The sequence below is a fragment of the Oncorhynchus keta genome, chromosome 3 (assembly GCF_023373465.1).
Source record: "Oncorhynchus keta strain PuntledgeMale-10-30-2019 chromosome 3, Oket_V2, whole genome shotgun sequence".
Lineage (NCBI taxonomy): Eukaryota > Metazoa > Chordata > Actinopteri > Salmoniformes > Salmonidae > Oncorhynchus > Oncorhynchus keta.
In genome coordinates, this window is record NC_068423.1 from 11,206,336 (window position 1) to 11,231,123 (window position 24,788).

General features: G+C 41.8%; 1 protein-coding gene across 6 annotated transcripts; it reads right to left on the minus strand.

The window, feature by feature from the left end:
• Positions 1-119: 119 nt before the first annotated feature.
• LOC118366098 (sodium-dependent neutral amino acid transporter B(0)AT2-like) lies at positions 120-24,485 on the minus strand. Of its 6 annotated transcripts, none has more exons than XM_035748494.2 (13): positions 24,327-24,470; positions 20,387-20,482; positions 14,558-14,777; positions 13,904-14,061; positions 13,386-13,500; positions 12,550-12,725; positions 9,614-9,724; positions 8,737-8,978; positions 8,380-8,563; positions 7,917-8,118; positions 3,820-3,979; positions 3,012-3,174; positions 120-2,648 (listed from the first exon to the last, which is right to left on the minus strand). In XM_035748494.2, exons 3-13 carry the CDS (start codon positions 14,775-14,777, stop codon positions 2,307-2,309), a joined length of 2,073 nt encoding a protein of 690 aa, XP_035604387.1. In that variant the 5' UTR covers positions 20,387-20,482; positions 24,327-24,470; the 3' UTR covers positions 120-2,306. The 6 variants fall into 6 exon arrangements, with proteins under 6 accessions (XP_035604387.1, XP_052345151.1, XP_035604367.1 ...); XM_052489191.1 differs by lacking the exon at positions 24,327-24,470 and adding an exon at positions 22,898-23,220; XM_035748474.2 differs by lacking the exon at positions 20,387-20,482 and having other exon boundaries at positions 24,327-24,485.
• Positions 24,486-24,788: the final 303 nt, after the last annotated feature.

Here is a 24,788-nt window from a genome sequence, read left to right on the forward strand (position 1 = left end):
CAATAACACGTTTGAACAAACTTCCTGTACTTCCCCTTGTCTCTCTATTCACCCCCTACATATACATGTATTATAATCAATATGTTCTAATATGGTAACAGGAATAAGTATATTTCAAGTTAGAACCCAAGTCATTAATTTATTAAATCCCAACATTTGTGGCAACTGCAGATAGACACTAAGGCAGGGGTGTCAAATCAACATTGGAGGGCGTAGTGTCTGTAGGTTTTTGGTTGTTCCTTTCAATTAAGCCCTACACAAACTAGGTGTGGGGAGTTCCTTAATTCATTAATCAAATACAAGGAAGGAGCAAAAACCCGCAAACATTCGGCCCTCCGTGGAATGAGTTTGACACCTGTGCTTTGAGGCAACAAACATTTCAAATACAAGCACAAGTCAGAAAAGTCTACCATAATTCTAGCCTGATGCTTTTCTTTTTCCATTTAAAAAACACGTACACTAAGGATAACTTTAAAAAATATATATATGGCAGAAACATTAAAAGTAGTACTTGCATTATATTACACATTTGTATAAATAGTACTTTGAGAAAGTGTATCTTAAAAAATACTTAACATCAAATTCCATCCAAAAGTAAAGTGGAATGTACAGCGAGGTTCAAAATATTTGGACAGTGGCATTTCAGAGACCCACTAAATCCTAGAGGGACTGATTCATGTGGAAGTGTTCAGAAACATAATTTGCATATGTGACTCAAATGACACAATACATTATTCACCATTCATTTATATTGGGCACAAAATAATCTGAAACAACCAAAACAAACTGCAAATGCATCCAGCAAGTTTGGAGTCACAAGCTTGATGCAAACATTGCATGCTAGGAATATGGGACCAAATATTGAACGTTTGGGGGGGCCTTAGGTACAAAAATTGTTTACCCAATCTGGATCAAAAGACCCACAAATTAAATCTGACAGTCTGCACTTTAACCCCAGACATTTTTAAAGTGGTGGAGTAGAGCCAAAACACAACAAAATTGTCACTGTCCAAATACAATTGGGCCTCACTATGTCAAGTTCATGGCTCATATCCTCATCAACAGACGAAATACAGTAGGATACGGAGCCACTTCTAAACATTTCACTTACATTAAACTGAATCAAAACCAATAGGCTCAAGTAAAAGGAAGCTCAATTGAAATCATTCATGCTCTGATGAATGTCTGACGACCGAAAGCGCAGCCTAAAGAAATTGTGTATTGATCCTGAGTGCGCAGAGATGAATTTTCCAGCTTCACAAACAGGTGCTCGTGCTCCTATAGTGATCAAATTGATACACTGATACTGGCACCTTACTACAAACTGTGCTTTGTCAAAATCCCTAAGGCTCAAACTGTTGTTTATAAGTGAGATGTGTTGCCAAAACGTTCAAACCTGCAACCCACCTATTGTGTTTTTCCACACCACTGTTATGTTTAACATCCCATACTTGGCTACAGATAAGGCTCATGATATGGGGTGGTAAAGAACTCTTGGACTGGAATATTCCCTTCCACCACAGGTTGGGCGGAAAAGTATAGTTCCATTGATTGTTTCAAAGTGAAAAGCAGGAAAAATGACGTATTACCAACAAACTGGCACAATATACAATTTGGCAAGGATCGTTAATATTTAGGCAAAAAAAAAAAACTAAAAAAACAATTGCCATTTTTCAATTGAGTGGATGACTTCTATTCTGTATGGGAATTATTACTGAAGGCAAACAGGAAAATATTTTGTCACCCATTTTGCATCTGCATTCACCAAGTTACCTCAACACATATTTACAGGACATGTTACAGGTCTGTGTAACTGCTTTCACTTTGAAACACCATCGTACAGTGGAACTATACTTTTCCACCCAACCTGTGGTGGGAGGGAATATTCCAGTCCTTAAGAGTTCTCTACCGCCCCATATCATGAGCCTTATCTGTAAGCAACCAAGTAAAGTGGTGTGGAAAAACACCTTAGGTGTTTTTTGAGGCAACGTCTTGGCAACACATATCTCCTCACTTATGAACAACAGTTTGAGCCTTAGGGATGTTACTGACAAATCAGTTTTTCACCTCTCTGGAATATAGCATAAAAAATTAAATGTAACCCAACATGGCTGCATTCATATTATTTAAAATAAAGAAAACATTTGAAAGCAGAGGATCTTTTAAAACTAGTAATTTTATCTTTAAAATATATTTTTCAATGTATACGTCAGTATACATTCTTTTGTGGTAACATGATGTAACATCTGACATCAAGCAGCTCATATTTCCCTATTTTAGTCTGTTTTCTCCTTGTTTCCTCCCCCTCACACGCTAGTTGAATCCTCTACATCTTCTGCCCCTTCCCTCTGTGGGAGGAGCCGGAGGTTCTCCTCGGCCAATGGCGAGGGAGAATCCTTAGGTATTCTATTCCTTTCCAGGTGTTCGTCCAATAGGGCGGCTACGGGGGTGTCACACTCCACAGTGCTGCACTTAGTGTATACGCCCCCCATGTCGGTTCCCAGGCCACTTCCTATGGAGTTGCGTCTAGCTCTGTTCCTCAGGGTGGAGTGGATGTAGCCCAGGGGAACAGGCAACGTGGCGAATATGATCAAAACAGCCAAGACACCCAGGGCCCAGTCAGGGTAGTCCAGAGTCTCCTCGGAGGCCTGAGGGAGAGACCGAGATCATTAAATACAATTATAAACTGGGTGGTTCGAGCCTTGAATGCTGATTGGTTGACAGCAGTGGTATATCAGACCGTACACAACAGGTACGACAAAATATTTATTTTAACTTCTCTAATTACGTTTGTAACCAGTTTATAATATCAACAAGGCACCTCAGGGGTTTGTGATTATATGGCCAATATACCATGGCTAAGGCTGTGTCCAGGCACTCCGCGTTGCACCAAGCATAAGGACAGCCCTTAGCCGTGGTATATTGGCCATATACCACACCCTCTGGCCTTATTGGTTAAATATAATACGGTCCAAAGTGAGAGGACAATGAGCAGCCTAGTGTTGCCTAACCTTTTCTCTGTTCCAGGCAGTGTAGGTGGGCCGTTTGAAGCACATCTTTAGCAGGCTGGCTCCCAGCAGTCCCAGCATGGCCAGCAGACACACATACTTCCACAGGTACTTATAGACCACAGGAGGGCGCCAGTGGAGCATCTTCTCTATGTCATCAAGGAACCTGATCATTCAGATGTACAAGGCAAAGATCAGTGAGAGACCAGGGGAAAGACAGACAGACACAGCGAGTCAACCTGAAGGATCAATTTTTGAGCCACTTTCGTTCTACCTTGAATAATTCAAGTCTGATTACATTTCTTAATTAAAGATATTCGCCGGTACTTTTGTACAATTTTTAGCCAGTAGTTCTGAAAGTAGCACCCACGAGCCAAAAGTGGTCCCTGAAAATGGCAAATATGTGCACCACGTCATAGCGCTCTCTCTGGCTCTACTGTGTGTGTCTTGCTAGCTGTCACTCAAATGGCAAGGGGCTGAAGTTCATTGGCTGAAACTCACATTGCTAGGGGGCTGGTCCATGTGGGGGTAAATGTAGGGAAAGTATCACCGCACATCTTCCAAAAAACAATTGCTTTAAAACTGGGGTCTTCATGGCTAATTTAGGTAATCTGCTCATAGATTATGCATGTATGAACTACACATTGACACATCACTACAAAGGGGAGGTTTCCAAAAAATACTTACTTGTCGCCAAAGTACCAGAGGATGTCTTTAATGAATATTCCGCTTTCGTGAAATAAATGGTCTCATCTAATTTCTGAAGTGTGCCATGCGGTTCATGCAGTCACTGTAGCTAATAGGTTCTTACCGGTCAGCGCCGTACACCCAGGACACACTGAAACACTCAAACACCACCACGATGATGAGAGGCAGGGTGGCGGAGTAGTCGTCAAACATCATCACAAAGTAGTTCCCACAGCGCTGCGTGAACAGCATGCCAATCAGGAAGCCGATGATGCAGCTACACACTGGGGGATAGAGAGAGAACATTACAGATCCCACAGATATAGTTGGAATATTTACTAAAGAGCAGTCAGGACTAACAGTCAGGCCCCATTATGATGCCATCTTATAAAACGTAACCGCATATTAAAATTTGGTTTGCTCCTAGACAAAGCGAATGTCTGTGCCTCGCATACTCTCTGAAAAGACCTTTGCTTGAACAAGAAAAAAAAGTGGCAATGTTTGTCCTTCTTGAGACGCCATATCAACAACTTAGCCAGGATACACTTCCTCAAAATAGACAAATCAAGAAATCTGTAATTCATTGATGTTTTTACCAAGCAGGCCTTAGTCAGGCAAATTTACATCTAACTAAGATGTTTGGTGCAGTATTTTTCAAGTGAACAAATGTTGCATGAAATCTAGTCCTCATTAAATTACAAACACTTAATTGAAGAATCCCGTCCATAAGTCCCACTCCTACTGGGAGTAGTAAGTAGTTGACCAATCACCGACGAAGGGGCGTAGACTTCGGGCTACCGAACGGCGACTGTTTTTCAAATCCCTTTTGAAATACTGACAGCCTTAAACACTAATTACAAGTTACCAAATCGGATGTGTTTGTTCAGACAGCAGTCATTTCCTGACATGGCTACACTAATTGTCATAGTAACGACAGGCGTGTTGTTACAGATATAAGTAGCCCTATTCACAGGTGCCGCCAATCAGTCACCAATCTGAAGACACACCTGCTCCTTTTCCCTTACCCAATCACATCCCCTTTCCCTTGGTTTAAAAAGCCAGTCAGTTGTTTTCTCAATAGCTCAATGTCTCGCTGGATTGAGCTCTACCTTTTTATCTCCTACATGTCACATTTGTTCAGTATTATGCAAATATGTTTTGTTATGGTGTTTGATGGTGGGAAAAAGGGGTACCAAGCCAAGTCGCCCATGGGCATACATTACCCGTAGGAATACTTTGTCTAAGAACACTAGTTAGAACTGGGCGGACCACCCGCTGTATTTTATTGGTTAGTTAGTTAGCTGTATTGAAGCAAGCAAGTCTAGCTTAGGGGTGTTTTTGGATATTTATTGTTTCTTTCCTTGGGTCCACCTCAGCCCCGTTCCCCCTCACCGTGTGTTTAAACAATAAACTATGAGTGTTTGACGGTAGATTTAAGTTGTCTGTGGTTATTAGTTCTCACTGTTCCTTTTCACTGTTATAATTTGCATGAGTTATGTTACGGGTCTCGTATGATACAAATGTCTAAGCTATTTCGGACCCAGTGTAACCTTGTTCCATGATGTTACATAACAAAAGCAAGAGCATGGCAGACTTAGATTCACTAGGAATTGATCAACCGCGGCGCTATCCATGGTGCTGAATCACCGCTTGCTCCTCTTGAGATTAGGGGGCACTATTTTTATTTTTGTAAAAGTAACATTCCCAAAGTAAACCGCCTATATCTCAGGACCAGATGCTAGAATATGCATATATACACTGCTCAAAAAAATAGAGGGAACACTAAACTAACACATCCTAGATCTGAATAAATGAAATATTCTTATTAAATACTTTTTTCTTTACATAGTTGAATGTGCTGACAACAAAATCACAAATTATCAATGGAAATCAAATGTATCAACCCATGGAGGTCTGGATTTGGAGTCACACTCAAAATTAAAGTGGAAAACCACACTACAGGCAATTCCAACTTTTATGTTATGTCCTTTAAAACAAGTCAAAATGAGGCTCAGTAGTGTGTGTGGCCTCCACGTGCCTGTATGACCTCCCTACAACGCCTGGGCATGCTCCTGATGAGGTGGCGGATGGTCTCCTGAGGGACCTCCTCCCAGACCTGGACTAAAGCATCCGCCAACTCCTGGACAGTCTGTGGTGCAACATGGCGTTGGTGGATGGAGCGAGACATGATGTCTCAGATGTGCTCAATTGGATTCAAGTCTGGGGAACGGGCGGACCAGTCCATAGCATCAATGCCTTCCTCTTGCAGGAACTGCTGACACACTCCAGCCACATGAGGTCTAGCATTGTCTTGCATTAGGAGGAACCCAGGGCCAACCGCACCAGCATGTGGTCTCACAAGGTGTCTGAGGATCTCATCTCGGTACCTAATGGCAGTCAGGCTACCTCTGGCGAGCACATGGAGGGCTGTGCGGGCCCCCCAAAGAAATGCCACCCCACACCATGACTGACCCACCGCCAAACCGGTCATGCTGGAGGATGTTGCAGGCAGAACGTTCTCCACGGCGTGTCCAGACTGTCACATGTGCTCAGTGTGAACCTGCTTTCATCTGTGAAGAGCACAGGGCACCAGAGGCAAATTTGACAATCTTGGTGTTCTCTGGAAAATGAAAAATGTCCTGCACGGTGTTGGGCTGTAAGCACCACCCCCACCTGTGGACGTCGGGCCCTCATACCACCCGAAGGAGTCTGTTTCTGACCGTTTGAGCAGACACATGCACATTTGTGGCCTGCTGGAGGTCATTTTGCAGGGCTCTGGCAGTGCTCCTCCTGCTCCTGCTTGCACAAAGGTGGAGGTAGCGGTCCTGCTAGGTTGTTGCCCTCCTACGGCCTTCTCCACATCTCCTGATGTACTGGCCTGTCTCTTGGTAGCGCCTCCATGCTCTGGACACTACGCTGACAGACACAGCAAACCTCCTTGCCACAGCTCGCATTGATGTTCCATCCTGGATGAGCTGCACTACCTGAGCCACTTGTGTGGGTTGTAGACTCCGTCTCATGCTACCACTAGAGTGAAAGCACCGTCAGCATTCAAAAGTGACCAAAACATCAGCCAGGAAGCATGGGAACTGAGAAGTGGTCTGTGGTCCCCACCTGCAGAACCACTCCTTTATTGGGGGGGGGGTCTTGCTAATTGCCTATAATTTCCACCTGTTGTCTATTCCAGTTGCACAACAGCATGTGAAATTTATTGTCAATCAGTGTTGCTTCCTAAGTGGACAGTTTGATTTCACAGAAGTGTGATTGACTTGAAAGTTCCATTGTGTTGTTTAAGTGTTCCCTTTATTTTTTTGAGCAGTGTGTGTGTGTATATATATATATATATATATATATATTTTTTTTTAACCTTTATTTAACTAGGCAAGTCAGTTAAGAACAAATTCTTATTTTCAATGACGGCACAACTGCCTGTTCAGGGGCAGACCGACACATTTGTACCTTGTCAGCTCGGGGGTTTGAATTTGCAACCTTCCGGTTACTAGTCCAACACTCTAACCACTAGGCTACCCTGCCGCCCCATATAATTGACAGCGTAGGATATAAAACGCCAAAGTTTCCAAAACTGTCAAAATATTGTCTGTGAGTATAACAGAACTGATATTGCAGGCGAAACCCTGAGGAAAATCCAATCAGGAAGTGCCTCTTATTTTGAAATCGTTGTGTTCCTATGCACCCCTATTGACCATTGAAAGGGATATCAACCAGATTCCTTTTTCTACGTATTCCCTAAGGTGTCTACAGCACTTTGACGTAGTTTCACGCCTTTATGTTGAAGAATGAGCTTAAACGACTACATTGCGTAAGTGGCCAGCCGAGGGCTCTGAGTGATTCTTGCTCAAAAGACAGAGGTAGTCATTTTTCCTCTCGCTGTCATTGAGGTATTGTGTGTAAATTGATGAGAATTTAAAAAAATTAAAAAAATCCACTTTAGATTAAGGCTGTCATTTAACAAAATATGGAAAAAGTCAAGGGGTCTGAATACTTTCTCAATGTAGTGTACATCAAACAGATTATTGTGTATATTTCTCGATTTACAGTGGTATAGTCATGTCAGATTTTTGCGCTGGAATTATTATTTCTAAATTGCAGTTCTGTTTTGAACGGGAATCTATCAATTTTCTCGTCAAGGAAAATTGGTAGATAAAAAATATTCACAAACTTGAGGTCAGAAACTAGGCTGGGTCACGAGACACTGTTTACCTGTGAGTATGGTCTTGTGGCGCTTCAGCACTTTGAAGTTGTCGGTGAGGGGTGTGAGTATGCCCTCCATGGTGCCGAACATAGTGCTAAGACCCAGGTTGAGCAGCATGAGGAAGAACAAGGCTGACCAGAAGGGACTGCCCGGGAACAGAGTCATGGCCTCTGTGAAGGCTATGAACGCCAGCCCTGTGCCCTCCACACCCTGCGAGAGAGGAATGATGCTGTCATTTATAGTGACATAGCATCTCAACAGATCCAAACTTTATCTTTACATTTTACATACACATTTTAGCAATAAACCTACTAAAATGTAATTTGTTAATTCATAATGAGTGGGAGGAGCAACAAACAGGCAGGTTAGTTTGGTTTCCAAATAAAGAGGGCAAAGCTGTAACTCAAAGAATATAGAGAGTGAGATGCAGTAAAAGAAGAGGCAGGCTTGAACGCAAGATCAACCGTTTACTTTTTTCATCTCATTCTCCAGGCTGCAGTCGGTGAGGTTGCCAGGGACATTGGCTCCGTGAACCTTGAACCAGTCCCTGTAGGCCTCCAGGCGACCCGAGCTGGGGTCAGAGATGTTGATCACGGGCAGCAGGTCCCAGTCAAGAGGGCCCACTGAGAACTGCTCCGACAGCTTCTTCAAGTTACTGATAGAGGAGAGGGTGAAGAACAAGCAGTCAGTTCATTGTACATTTTAGCAACGGCCCAGAGGCGAGTAAGTATGACATTTAACAGATTACTCCAACTGGTGGTACGTGGGCGATTTTATTGGGCCCCCAAGTTCTGAGCAAAAAAAAACAACAAAAAAAAGCACACTCACTGATTCACGCAGCGCATTGCGACTTCCCTGGCGCGGAAGCCCAGCACGGCGAACACCACCAGCGTGGCGAGGACAGAAGTGAGAAAGTTGATGGTGGAGACAGTGAGGGCGTCGCGGTGGCAGTTGTTGCTGCGTGGGTTGTAGGAGGAATAGGCGATGACCGAGCCAAAGCCCAGGCCCAGGGCAAAGAAAACCTGCGTTGCCGCCTGGCGCCACACCTGCACTTCACCCCAGATCTCCAGCTGGAGGGAGAAAAGAGGGGGGGGGTGAAGAGAGCGAGGGGAAAAAAAGAGCGAGGGGGAGATAGTCAGTGAAGAAACAAAGTCAGTTAACCCTGCTAGATTTTTGCCCCGGTCAACTGTAAGAGCTGTCATTATGAAGTGGAAAAGTCTAGGAGCAACACCGGCTCAGACGCGAAGTGGTAGGCCACACAAGCTCACAGACCGGGACCGCCGAGCACGGAAGCATGTAAAATACGTCTGTCCTCGGTTGCAACACTCACTACCGAGTTCCAAACGGCCACTGGAAGCAAGTCACCACAGCAATGTTCCAACGTCTAATGGAAAGTCTCATTAATGTCCATGATTTCTGGAATGAGATGTTCAATGAGCAGGTGTCCACATTCACTACATGACCAAAGTGTATCTAGTTTGTTATTCGCCATGGTTTCAAAAGCTGAGAAATTCTGAACCACATACCCCTTTGGAGCACATCAGAAGAACAGTTACTAAACACACTAACAGGATTTGTTATAAGTGTGTTCTTAAGAACGCTGTATGGATTAGTATTAGCCAGGTTATCTGGCTTTCCAGACCCTCTATTTTCCCTTATAACTATCATTCATACAAGCAGTGTGCTGGGTGGATGATGATGGTACCTTAGGGTAGAACATGTACTTGATGCCCTCTGCAGCCCCGTCCAGCATCAGCCCTCTGATGAGGAAACACAGCAGCACCACATACGGGAAGACCGAGGAGAAATACATCACCTTGGACGAGAAGAGAAGGAGGGGTAGATGAGGCTTACAGCAAAGAAAACGTTAATTTATAACAGGGATGCAAACTGGTGAGGGCCCAAAAATGTGATACTTTCCCCCTCACTGAAACACGCAGAAAATCCCTGCTAGGGGGGGAATGCAGGTTTTAACTAATTAAACGACAAAGAATATGATCTACATGATCAGTCTGTGTGTAAAATAAAAAGTGGTTAATGTGAACCTAACTCACACGTAAAACGAAAGCAATCCAATGTTATTTGTTGCCTAGACTTTACTGCAAATGACACTCAAGTCTTGAGAAAAAACAATACACTAATATTGCAGTTAACCAAGACAGCCTTTATAATAGAATGCTTGTGACCACACACACACATCTAAATACTGCATTGGGGGGACGGGGGGGACATCTTAAGTAAAAATAGAATGAAACAAAAATTTTTGCTCTATTATATAGCACAAGGTTACATATGTGCAAAAACACTGTTCACTGAGTAAAACATTAAATAATCCCCCCTCACTCATACACATTACTGTCAAGTTCAACACAACAAAAGCAATATCTTTGGGCTCCACTGCACATCATACACTTTCTTCCTGTGGACATCTGTTCTACAATGTGCCAGCAGATCATGATTCCCTTTGTTGGCATACTTGATATCTTTCAGGCAGAGAGTGTGCCATCACAGCAGCAAGATTTGTGACCTGTTGCCACGAGAAAAGGGCAACCAGTGAAGAACAAACACCATTGTAAATACAACCCATATTTATGCTTATTTATTTTATCTTGTGTCCTTTAATTATTTGTACATTGTGTATATATATATACATATATATATATATAATATGACATTTGTAATGTCTTTACTGTTTTGAAACTGTTGTATGTGTAATGTTTACTGTTAATTTTTGTTGTTTTTCACTTTATATATTCACTTTGTATGTTGTCTACCTCACTTGCTTTGGCAATGTTAACACATGTTTCCCATGCCAATAAAGCCCTTGAATTGAATTGAGTACAGTACACCTGGCATACCCCTTTTAATACACTCCAGCTACACTTGATCCCTGAATCCACAAGCAACGCCTCATTTTCACCTAATTCTCTCATTCTGAAAATTAACCACATACTGTAGAGGGAAAACATTAGTTTACAGATAGTTAGCTATTTAACATTTCATATTTTCTCCAGAGTCCAGTAAGAAACTAACACGTTATAACTTGAAGAACGGCAATGAATCGTAACGTTATAAGTTAATACTATAGCGAATTGGTTAGGTGACTAACGTCAGCTCATCTGATGTTGTAACATTAGCGAGCTAACGTTAGCTGTCTGACTTGATTAGCCAGCAAATTTTTACACCATAAACTCAATTTCATCAGTTAAGTAGGCTAATGTTGCTTAACATTTATTTCGCTAGCTAACGGATAATTCGATCCAGCTAGCAAGATACTTAATGCCAACAGCACTTGTTCCACCACCTTTCTCCCTCACCTCAAAACTTTCCAAATGCCAGTTGTTTTTCGGTTACAGCTTATGAAGTAACTTGTTACGCTCCATCACATTCTCTCCGTTTTTTGTTGTTGTTTTTTAATTTGACCCCTTTCTTCTCCCCAATTTCATGGTATCCAATTGTTTTAGTAGCTACTATCTTGTCTCATCGCTACAACTTCCGTACTGGCTCGGGAGAGACGAAGGTTGAAAGTCATGCGATACACAACCCAACCAGCTGTACTGCTTCTTAAACAGCTGTACTGCTTCTTAAAACAGCGCACATCCTACCCGAAAGCCAGCCGCACCATTGTCTCTGAGGGTACACCGTGCACCTGGCAACCTTGGGTTAGCGCGCACTGCGCCCGGCACTGGAGTCCCTTAACCACTGCGCCACCCGGGAGGCCTTCCATCACCTTCTCACCCGTCTCCGTGGTCAGGCTTCTCACCTACCTCTTCGTTATCGTTCAGGGGACGCGCTGCTGTAAGTTTCCAGAATGGGAACATTACAAACATTTACACAGACAGGCCTATGGCCATACTAAAATCTACAAATGTTTTTTTTTACCCAGCAAATATTCCCTTTTCGGAGTCTGACTCAGCCCACACAAAGTTACAGATTCAGTCATTCCATCAGACTGAAGCTGGGGGTATAGAAGTCCTTGCTTGGGTGGGTTGATTCAGATTTCCTGTTCCACCTGGGCCAAATTAACAATAATCTAACGAGTAAAATTGCTAAACTTCACTGAATGATCTCTTATCATAAACCGTGACCGTTAGTGGGTTTATGTTTTTACATTATCCAAAACCACTATTTAGCCTATGTTTATTTATCACAATGTTTTTGTGGATATTCTGATCTGCAATGTAAGGTGACACGATGTCCAATTGTCTCTCAAGCCCGTCATATGCTCTACCTTGTCGAGCACCTAGGACTATATGTCTACATAACATGGTGCAATGGTAACAACACAATAAGAACACCTCAAACGTCAAGAATTGGGCTACATGGCTCCGCACGCTTGCCTTGAAGCTTTCACTTGTCAAAACATGCCTTTGTATTTTCCTTCGGTTTTCTGTCCCCATCATTTCAGATTGCGTATCTCATTCATATGCATCATCGCTTAAATGCTTGCCACACACACACACACACATCAACAATTTCTAATTGCTACTAACCGTCTTCATCTCTTTTTTATTTATATTTTATCAAACAGTGACATTTGGGGGAGAGGGCAAACTCCACTGAACTAGACTCAATGTATGGAATAACTTGGGAGTTAGTGGATTTTGGACAAACTTCCCCTTTAAGCGGAACATTCAGTACCTTGGCAGAGGATTTGATGCCCTTGAACATGCCCAAGCAGACGATGGTCCAGGCGGCCAGCAGGCAGCAGGTGATGACAGGGTTAAACTCGCCCGTCTGTTCGATGGAGTCGGTGATGTTAAGAGCCTTCCGGAACCAGAAGTAGGTGGTAGGACTGCTGGCCTCACATTCCTTCACTGAGATTAAGAAACAAAGCAATGGTCAGGTGAAAATATTAGGCAAAGAATATGGAAGAAGATTGTTGCAGCCGAAATGACAAACTATTCCTTATATAGTACACTTTACGTGCCGCCTTGCTCAAAAGTAGTGCACTATATAGGGCAGGGATGGGCAACTGGTGGCCCCCCGAGGATCAATTTCCACACAAAAAAAGTTATATATAGTATAAATATTTTGGGGGAAATCAGTCAGGGTCTCAACTTACTGGTTGTCGACAGTTAGAATACAGCAGGTGCAATTTCGAAACGTGATTGTGCAGTCACTGACAGTCACTCAATTAGCTTGTGTCAGCAAAAAAAAAAATTGACTGGTAAATTATCTAAACTTGCCATCAGCATGGTCGAATTACCGATTGGGGGGGTGCATTGACCATCAAATATCATTTAAAAAACCGAAGACAATTGTCTCCACCCTATAGTAAAAATATTAAATTGCCCAATTGTTTTTGCCGCTGTCAATCTGGGTACTGCAGATCCACGAACCACTGTGGCCTCATGATGAGTTCAGATTTTTTGTGTGGGCCCCACCCACATCAAAGATGCCCATCCCTGATAAAGGGAATACGACAGCCTTTCAGACACAGCTGATGGGTTATTGCTATGGTAGTGTTAACTTACCAGTTATGTTTTTAGGACACTCTTTCCAAGGTAGTGGATATTGAAATGAGTTTCCTAAGTAGAAAAGGCTCCAGCCGATGATCACGTTGTAGTAGAGAGCAACAAAAAAACACACCTGAAAAGGAGAAAAGTTTACATGGGTTAGTAACACATTGTTGTCTCCCTCAGGATATTTATAACATGTTCGGGATACAACTTTCAACTCTATTAGAACGCTCTCCAGTCAAGTGATACTATGTAAAGTCAAATGCAATGCGCCCGTAGGATTTAAAATCTCGTGCTCAAACTAAAGCATTGCTAATCCTTGACCTTGGGCCATGTGTGGTCAGGTCAGGGGTGTATTCATTACAGAATCCGTATAAAAACAAAACGATAGAAACTCATTTGCTCTGGGACAAATTCAGGTAAATCCTCCCTGTTTCGTTTAAGAGTTTCTGAAACAGAATTGGCGCAATGAATCCGCCCCAGGTGACTGCGTTTGTATGACTAGCGGACAGCTACATTGTTACATCTCTCACCACACAGCTGGAGTAGCCGATCCCCGCCAGCTTGGGAGAGATGTGCTTCCACACGCCGATGCTGCCCTGCCGGATGGACTGACCAGCCGCCAGCTCCAGGAAGAACAAGGGAATACCCACCAGGATCATGAGCAGCACGTACAAGAGGAGAAAGGCCCCTGTGGGAAGGAGAAAAAGTGTTCATGAGGGCTAAAAACAAAACTGGCCTTGTGCCAAGTGTTAGTTAATATGACAGTGAGGATAGTAATTGAATCATATTGGCAAATCCATTAGGACATTTGAAGATGCACTAAAAAGGCATACCGAGGTATTGTTTTCCAAGACAAATGCATTCACAGCGAAGATTAGAGGAAAATGTTCAAGTAGTTTGCCGCCTCAGACCTTTGCCAGTATTTATAACATGTCTCAGAGTAGGAGTGCTGATCTAGGATCAGGTCACCCTTATCCATGCAATCTTCTTCATTATGATCTAAAAAAAAAAAAGAGGCTAAACTGATCCTAGACCAGGCATATTCATCCAATATGCATTATGAGTATGGGCCCAGGTGAGAAAACAAATACGAAAATGTACTCACTACTGTAAGACATTCTGGATAAGAGTGGCTGCTTAATGACTCAAATGTAAAAACCCACTGATATTGACACCATCCTCACCTCCTCCATTTTGATGGCAGAGGTAGGGGAACCTCCACACGTTGCCCAGGCCAACGCTGAACCCCACCTGAGCCAGGAAATACTCCAGTTTACTGTCCCACCCATCCCGGGCGGGGGGCTCCACTACGCCCTCCTGACTATCCTCGCCAGCCAAGCTGTCCAGCTGAGTCTCTGGTGTCACTGACGTGTAATCGTCATTGGGCAGGGGAGGCTTCTCCATCTATCAAAAGACGGAAACAATATAATTTAGTAGGGCCGGGACAATACCAGTATCGACACACTCATTAGTATCATGTCAAGGAAACCAGACACGAAGCAGATTGAACTTCTTTAGGAAAACAGCCCTGATGTTGGAAACAAAGATTAAATGTGTATCTGGATGACAATTTATTTTCCAAGCTACAGCACACAATATTTTACATGCAGCAGGTTTTCAAAGGAACAGAGTTGTCTGCTTCAATTTTTGCCATGGAAAAATATATTGCGATACTGGTATCATCCCGGCCATAAAGTTTAGTGTGGATAGTAATATGCCACATGCATCTAGGCTACTACATGGGGTGAATCGAAAGTGGGCACACCAAGCAAAAAGTGCATTGTATAAATCCATTTGAATCACTTTTTGACAGCTTCCCTTTTGATTGAAAACTTTCCATAAATGTTTGCCCATGAAAGAAGGGGCCAGAAAGTTACTTTTTAGACCTGAATGCCAAAACATTCAAGAGTGAATGGTGCTAAAAGTTGACCTCTTTTGAAAAACCTGTTTCAGTCGGCTTTCCACCAGACACTGGGAGATAATTGTTCCCTTCAGCAGGACAATAACCTAAAACACAAGGTTAAATGTACACAATCTCCATAGACAAACATTGGCAGTGGAATGGAATCACTGAAGAGCTCAGTGGCTTTCAACGTGGCACCGTAATAGGATGCCACCTTTCCAACAAGTCAGCTCATCACATTTCTGCCCAAATCAACTGTAAGTGCTGTTATTGTGAAGTGGAAACATCTAGGAGCCATAATGGCTCAGCCCCAAAGTGGTAGGCCACACAAGCTCACAGAATGGGACTGCAGAGTGCTGAAGCGTGTAAAATCCGTTGCAAACTGCCTCTGGAAGCAACGTCAGCACAAGAACGTTCCGTCGGGAGAATCATGAAAATGGGTTTCTATGGCCGAGCAGCCACATACAAGCCTAAGATCACCGTACACAATGCCAAGGGTTGGCTGGAGTGGTGTAAAGCTCGCCGCCATTGGAATCTGGAAGCGCTTTTTCTGGAGTGACGAATCACCCTTCACCATTTGGCAGTCCAACAGACAAATCTGGCTGGGTTTGGCTGATGCCAGAACGCTACCTACCCCAATACATAGTGCCATCTGCACATTTTGTTGGAGGATGCATAATGGCTTGGGGTTGTTTTTCATGGTTCGGGTAGGCCCCTTAGTTCCATTGAAGGGTAATCTTAACGCTACAGCATACAATGACATTGTAGACGATTCTGTGTTTCCAACTTTGTGGCAACAGTTTGGGGAAGGCCCTTTCCTGTTTCATCATGACAATACCCCCCGTGCACAAAGCAAAGTCCCTACAAAAATAGTTTGTCGAGATCGGTGTGGAAGAACTTGACTGGCCTGCACAGGGCCCTGACCTCAACCCCATCGAACAGCTATGGGATGAATTGGAACGCCGATTGCGAGCCAGGCCTAATCACCCAACATCTGTGCCTCGATTTCACTAATGCTCATAGCTGAATGGAAGCAAGTCCCTGCAGCAATGTTCCAACATCTGGTGTAAAGCCCTCCCAGAAGAGTGGAGGCTGTTATACATGAAAGGGGGACAAACTTCATATTAATGCCCATGATTATGGAATGAGATGTTCAAATGAGCAGGTGTCCACATACTTTTGGTCATGTAGTGTAAATTGGCTTGAAAATCTATTGCAAGACTTGATAAAGGCTGGTTAGCAATGACCAACAACCAACTTGACAGAGCTTGAATATGTTTTTATTTTTTACAATTCATGTGCAAATACGTGTTAAGTTCATAGACTTACCCAAAAAGACTCACCGCAATTGCCAAAGATGATTCTAACATGTATTGACGCAGGGGTGTGAATATTTATGTAAATGAGATATTTTTGTATTTCATTTTCAATACATTTGCAAAAATGTCATTGTGGGGTATTGTGTGTAGATTGGTGAGGGAAAATTATTATTTTTATTCAATTTTGAATTCAGGCTGTAGTGCAACAAAATTTGGAATAAGTTAAGGTGTATGAATACTTTCTGAAGTCACTGTGTAGCTTAGACCCGATTTCACTTCTGAGGTTTTTGTGTTGTGCCCACCATCGGTTCAGACAACATGCTCTTGAATACAAGGTGGGTGTCATTTCAATCATAGAAATAGAATTCATAGAAGGACCTATCCATTCAGACCACTGCAATTTAGCGGGTACATCACTGAAATTAAAACATTTCCTACCACAAAGACGATTGCTGGTCCACCCACCGTCGACTGTCAACTTAAATGGTAATGTCTATTCTGTAGTCTTTATGATTTCAATAGGTTCCTATGGAGGATTGACAGCAATGTTCTCTCTAAACTGCGGGCACCAACCCAGAGAATGCCACGCAGCTCCCTGGGACCAAGCGCAGAAGAGAAGTACGAGATTGAACTTCACTCAACTTTCTAGTTTTCCCTGTTAGTTAACAGTATCAAAGTTGCCCTTTACTGTGGCAATTGTGATTGAATCAACGTATTAGCCAATTTCAATGCAACATGCCGAAAACAAAATGAACTATGTCAGAGATGTTGTAGGCAGAACGCATAGGGATTCTATTGTGCATGACTCTGCCAGTACTCTACACATACCAGTGTGGCATGGCCAATCAGAGCTGCAGTAGGCCTATACGCAAATAGACTATTGCCATATATGGATCTGTGCCAATTACTTTGAACTGGACTGTGTTTAAAGTTATGGTCATGAGTAGATGTGCTTGTTTTGAGATCAAGCAAGAGCTGCATGTAGCCACGTGTGCGTGCACATTTTGTTCATATCCTTCGCTGGTTAGTGAGTTATTAGCCTAGTTATTGATAATTGTGTAAGCAATGGGGGGTGATTACTTATCACAAAATGTGTATATTTCTAGACACCTTTGAAAAGCGAGTCAGGTAAAGAGTTGTCTTAAAGGGGCCGTGTTATATTTTGAGACAGGCTTGAATAAGCTAAGTAGCCAATAGGCGGAGGTAGTATAATTTGTCTGACTCTCTGTAATAATGATATGGGAATAATAATGCATTTTGTAAAATGTTTTCTTGCATCAAACTACATTTTCAGTCACCTTCTTGCCAAAACTCAACCCTGTATTCATGCGTCTCAACTGATGGCAAGCACAACACAGAAACCTTAGACCATGTAAAATAGGGTCTAAGCTACATCAGCAAATATTAAATTAAATCAGAGTTTACATTACAATTTAGTGATAAAACACTTTTTTCTAGAAATTATTCAATAGTTTGACAACCCTGTTTGTAAGCTGATATCAATCACCAACTTTTATCTTTTCCAGTATGAAGACATGGATGTCTCATGGTATGCAAAACGGGTCAACTAAGTACCTTTATCTTTTGGATGATTTGGCATTCAGGCCCAAAAAAGTCACTGTCTAAGCACTTATACAATAGGGAAATGTGTGGAAGAATTCGTTCAAATCAAAAAGGGGTGCTGTCAAAATGTGATCGAATTCAAATAGACTTACCCTATTTGTAGTAGCCTCACCCATCCCCTCATTGTCATGAATTCACCAAGTTCATAAAACTTCTCTGTTCGGTGTTTCACTGTGGCAGCATTTAGCTACAGGTAGGGTTGCAAATGGTCGGAAACGTTCGGTTAAATTTCCAGATTTTTTTCTGAAATGTTCCATGGGGGGGGGTTAAGCCCAGGAATTTTGCTTAAATTCATCAAAAAAGTTAGCTCATAACAGCAAACCTGTTTTGTTGGATATATATAAGACAATTTTAGGTATTGTGGCATATTGTGGTTAAACTATCCCCAATTCAATGGAATTGCAACCCTCTGCATGCACAGTGCATTCTTCCATCACATGTACAGCTGATTCTCAAGATCTTGCACACTAATGAGAAGCTATTGAGCTCACACTACTACACTGTCTGAGCCAAGGACTACATGCTATCTAGTAGGTTTGGATTACAATACTGGGTGGGGTGAATATATTTTATAGGACATACATGATTTTTTTGTTAACTAGTAAATAGTAGCCTACAGCAAAGTGTGTTTAAATCATTGTTAATAATTTCTGCTGGTTAGTTTTTGCTACCATGTGGGTTTTAGCTTACTTGAGCCTGCCAACTGAGGAGTGTTAATTCACCTGTTTCCATACATGTTTCATTTAAAAACATTTATCTTACAAAGGAGTTGTTTAATCTAACTGCTTATCTGTATATGAAATTGTATTTGTTTTTTTTACAGGAAAATGCCACAGGCACTATGTGATGTGTGGAGACATTTCACTGCAGCTAATGTAGAAGGAAAAGCTGTGTACATATGCAAATTCTGTGCCAAATCATATGTGAAGAAAGAAACAGAGATGCAAACTAATTTGGGCAAGTGCATAAAGTTCCCTCAGCGCTCTCAACAAGCAACCAACAAAAGTCCCTCTACTTCTTTTTGAGGTGAAAATGATAAAAATCAGACACCTTATCGATAGCAACAGCTCACGGTCCTCTACTAAACTGAAGTTTTGACTCAATGGAGGAACGTAGTCATACACAGCCTTTTCTCGAGCTGTGTATGCCCCGGATGCTCACAGGCAATGTGTGTTGGAAGAGTTCTGAATGTTCTTCTCCCAGCATACACTCGTGACAGACAATGCTGCGAACATGAAGGCTGCTTGGTCTAATGTGGAAGAGTCCTACCCTCACATCAAACCGATTGGCTGTGCTGCTCATGCATTGAATATGCTCCTCAAGAACATTATGGCACTGAAAACATTGAATACACTCTACAAGAGAGCCAGGGAAATGGTTAGGTATGTGAAGAGTCAAGTTATAGCAGCAATCTACCTCACCAAACAAAGTAAGCAGAATAAGAGACCACATTGAAGCTGCCCAGCAACACCCATTGGGGTGGAGTTGTCATCATGTTTGACAGTCTGGCTGAGGGGAAGGAGTCTCTCCAAGAAATGGACATATCACAGTCTGCCAATATGGACAGACCCATCAAGAGGTTCCTCCTGGATGATGTATTTTGGGAGAGAGTGGTAATGAGCCTGAAACCTATAGCCATTGCACGGATTGAGGGAGACAATGCCATCCTGTCTGATGTTCAGACTCTGCTTGCAGACGTAAGAGAAGAAATCCATACTGCCCTGCCCAATTCACTGTTGCTCCAAGCAGAGGAAACTGCAGTTTTGAAATACATCAAAAAGCGTGAAGACTTCTGCCTGAAGCCCATACACACCACAGCGTACAGGTTGGACCTCAATTATGCTGGAAAGAGCATCCTGTCTGGTACTAGGGCAAGGTTCTTGGCAGTCTGGCGAAGTACACTTCCAAGCAAGTGCTTTGGGATGGAGATGCAATATGGCAGTCGTGCCAACATATGACATCAGCCACCTGGTAGAAGGGACTTTGTGGATCTGTTGCCTCCATCATCCTCCAAATCCAACCAACATCAGCCGCCTCAGAGCGCAACTGGTCCTTGTTTGGGAACATACACAGACCAAGGCACACAAATGGCTGACCATTACAAGGGTTGAAAAAGTGTTTGCCATCTGAGCAAATTTTTGTCTTTTTGAGCCCGACAACAAGCTAACCTCAACAGGGTTGGAAAGCGACAGTGAAGATGAGGCCTAGGAGTCTGATGTTCAAGAGGTGGACATTGAGGAGGTCCAGGGAGAAGACATGGAAGCCTGAGGGGAAGACAACCAAAGCTTTAGTTTCTAGAATATAATTTTACAGATCATTGGGGGCATTCAATATTCCCTTTTGTTGTTCAGTGAAATCATCGCATGTGAAGTCAACTCATTTAATCAATGTTCAATTCGGAACTCAATTTTTTGTTTTTTTTCTATTGAAAGGATGTAATAATTTGCAATTATGTCTACTTATGATAAGGTAAAAGGTTTATGTTAGTCTCCAAATTATATGGTAAATATATCCAATGCAAAAAACATTAAACATTAATATTAATTTGCATACATTTCCGTTAACTCCCATATATTCCCATGGAAAGTTTCCACCTCTGAATATTCCCCAAAATGTGCAACCCAAGCTACAGGGTTGTTCTATTTGATTTCAATCACTTTGACTGTACCCCTTTGGATTAGACATATGATACATATTTGCCCATGGTAAAAGTGGTCAGAAAATAACTTCTTGTACATGAATGCCACAATATTTAGGAGATAGAGGGGCTCCAAGTTTTGCATACTCCACCCTACCATGAAACAACCATGTCTTCATCACTGGAAAAGATACATGGTTGAGTTGGTATTATTTAAAAGCTTACAAATAGGATTGCCAAACTATTTGATCATTTACTCTATTTTTTTATACCTTTAATGTCAATTATCAATGTTTTCTTCATATGTAGTAGCTTAGACCCTATTTTTCAGAGGTGTTTGTGTTGTGTCATCAGTTAAGTCAACATGCTCTTGAATACAGTGTGGTGTGTGTCATATTTAGACTGATAAACATACTAAAGTGGGTTTAAAACGTAAACATCAACATTCAAAATGGTGGTACAAAGATGGTTGAAAGTCCACACAGAGAATGTTGACTTTAATAACAATATCAGTTGTTTAAAATTATTGTTAAACTTCCATAGGAAAGCGATAGAAATATAGATATTGAATAGGCATTACCATTTAGGTTGACATTCAACAGTGGATTGACAGGCAGCCATCTTTGTGATAGCAATTGGAAGCAAAAATGTCAATTCAATTAAAATATCAACAATGTACCAGCTAAATTGCAGTGGTCTGAAGGGAGAGGTCATTCTATTAATTATATTTGTATTATTAAAATTACACCCACCCTGTATTCCAGAGTATGCTGTGTCTCAACCGATGGAGACGTGGGTGTCTCATGGTAGGGTACTCAAAACAGGTCAACTTTGAGCAAAATGTATTGGCATACTGGCCCAAAAAGTTATTTTCTGACCACTTCTACCATGGGCCAATACAGTGGGGCTGGAATTCTTGGATCCATTGACAAAGATAAACAAAAAAGACTGTATAAAATACAAATACTGAGCTATATTGTATTGAATGTTTTTTGTTTTTTTTACATCACACTTTTTTATACTTAATAATTGCTCAAAGAAAGATTGTTTGAGAAGTAATCAAATCTACAAGTCAAAATTATTGGAGCCCCTGTTTTCAATACCCCCTATAGGCACAATTAAATGAAAGATGGGCATGGTTGTTATATGGGTACTTTGGGCATATGAACTCATGACCAGAAAAGGTGATACTTGTTCATGATGCTGTTAACCTTAACAAGGGCCTCAGAACCAGTGGAAGCAAAATAGCCCCATAACATCAAAGATCCACCAGCATATTTTACAGTAGGGATGATTCATTTCCCGCATATTCATTGTTTTCTCTTAGGGCAAACCCACAAATGGTGTGGGGGTTAGTGCAATTTGGGATCCTTGGGACATCCTTAACCTAAATTCTAACCTTAACCATTTTAAATGTCAACTTCAATGGGGTGACGTTAGAGTTGGGCCATCCCAAGGATCCCGTTCATAGGTAGAGACGTTATTTTTGTCTATGTTATCCGGGATCCTTTGGACGGTCCTACCCCATTGAAGTTTACATTTAAAATGGTTAAAGTAAGGGTTAGGGTAGGGGTTTTATACCTCAGTGGCCGAGGACCTCAATTTTCGTGTCACATGACCAATCAAAAGGGGGTGCTGTCAAAATGTGATTGAAATCAAATGACCCTACAGCTAAATAACACTTTTGGGTTAGGGGCTCTATTATGTAGCCAGTTCCCACTGTAACACAGCACTGTACAACACCCAGACAATTCGGAGAGAGGGGCACTCACCACGTGACAACATAAAACATTGTCTCATCCAATTACCACTTGTGTTTTTTTAATCACCAGATAATCGCCAGTCTTTTACATGTAGAAGCATCAAACTCTTATTATCACTCAACGTTACAGGTGGCCTGCTATAGTAATAGCACATACAAGACATTGACAATGATGGGTGAAGTGACCCGCTTGCATCAGCTAAGCGCAACACGCCACTCAGTTCCAATTCCCGTTTGTCTAAAATCACATGTCTTCAAGTTGAAAAAGACTCACCTTACCTCTATGATAATTCAATATTGCCAGTGTAGGAACCGTGGGTAAGGACCGCCAGCGACGTAAAAAGAACAAACTCCAAGCTAGCTAACGTTAGCTACCTAACAGTAGTAACGAAACATGTGGCATCCACCACCAACAATGCAGCTACAAGCAGATTCCCTGCGCAGTGATGTAGCTGGAAGTGGGATCAAAATGTGTGAGCGATCGCTTACAAGTTCACATGAAAAGTCATTCTGGTTCGAACAATAGATCTAGTATAGATTATTAAACGACATTAATCAGATTCATGAGGAACCTCAAAGAAACACGCGGGTTTCCTTTGTGGGCGTGTGTATTTCCACTGCCGCGTACTATGGGGACAGGGGCTCCAATTGTTCTTCGGCGCAACAAAATATTTCTGTACAACAAACTTCTGTACTGAATGTGAGAATTTTTGTCGGTTTATGTTTGAAACCACTCAATCAGCTTCAACAAATCCCTCCAACATGTTTTTTTCCCCCATTTTATTTCTGTCATAATTTCTTTAGAAATATTAACACGAAAATAAAATATTAACCTTATTTTTGCTGTCACTTGGACGATGGCGTTACTAAGCCCACTATTGTTGGGTTAAAATAAATACGCTCATCTGCCTACGGTGGTACGGATGTGAATCAACTATATTATGTGATTAATGTAAATGTTGCACAATAATATTACGGAACACGTTCAAATGTTTATAAACCACAAGCCATTGTCATTCGTTTAATATATATATATATTAGACAAAACAATGTAAATAGCGTATGGCATGATCACCCCATAATGATGCCACTGCTATTTAACAGTGTCATAGACCTTATAGAATATTTTGTCCCCAAAGTAATTTGTTACGACTGCTGCTTGTTTACCCACATTTCCTTTTCCCATGGAACGGCAAATACCTACCTATATATACCACGTTGCAACATTCTGCGTGTGCTGTCCCATGTCTTGTTTTTTCTTAAGCATTCTATTACATAGTTTAGAGTTAATACTCGGCCTACTTGAAAAAATATGAATGACGACTTCATCATTCCAGGTGGCTATAATAACACTACTCAAACTAGTCTAGTTTGGGAAGCAGGCTAAACTAAAGAATCTGATGTAACAACTGTTGAGGTTCACAAAGCAGCGGCGTCCAAGCCCAACAATGCAAACCCCCCAAAACGATGTGCTAAAGGCACACAAGTACGAAATAGATTAGGAAAAAAAAAAGAGTAGCGAACATGCTCGCCAATTCTCATGTTATTTCAAAAGAAGGTAAAAACATGCACTTTAAAAACCATATATTTTACACCATCTCAACAGTCTTGTCTGTTAGACTTAACATATTCCTTGTTTTTATTCTCAAATTAAAGCAACAATGCAACACAGTATGATATTATGCTTTAAATTAATTACTATAAATACCTTGGCGTAACAGAATAGTTCTTTCTTTTAACTTTATCGAGTTCGACACAAACGCCACGTTGATACGAGGGCACTACTTCTTCTTTAAAGTTCTACGGCAGACTACACCTATTGCTGTATTGCCGCCACCTACTGTACGGGGTATTGAAACAAGATAATACAAAAATAACCACCCCACTCCTTCAGTCACATTCCAATCACGTCCCTACACAGGCCCAGGTGCACGTGATTACGAAGCATTCATCAACATGATTCCTTGTAATGACTCAGCTGCAACGCTGGCGCAACTTTGGTTTTAGAAGTGTGGGTGACATAATATATATATATATATATATGTATATATATATTAATGCTGTAGATCAGCTTTAATATTGCAGATAGATTGTGGCTACCATCAGTGTAATTTTCGCATCATTTCCAATCCCCCATATATACACTGCTCAAAAATATAAAGGGAACACT

Coding starts and splice junctions, on each gene's coding strand:
- LOC118366098 (XM_035748474.2), bottom strand. CDS start 14,777: ATGGAGAAGCCTCCCCTGCCCAATGACGATTACACGTCAGTGACACCA. Junction 13,501..13,903: donor TCGGCTACTCCAGCTGTGTG/GTGAGAGATGTA, acceptor TCTCCTTTTCAG/GTGTGTTTTTTTGTTGCTCT. Junction 8,979..9,613: donor AGTACATGTTCTACCCTAAG/GTACCATCATCA, acceptor TTCTCCCTCCAG/CTGGAGATCTGGGGTGAAGT.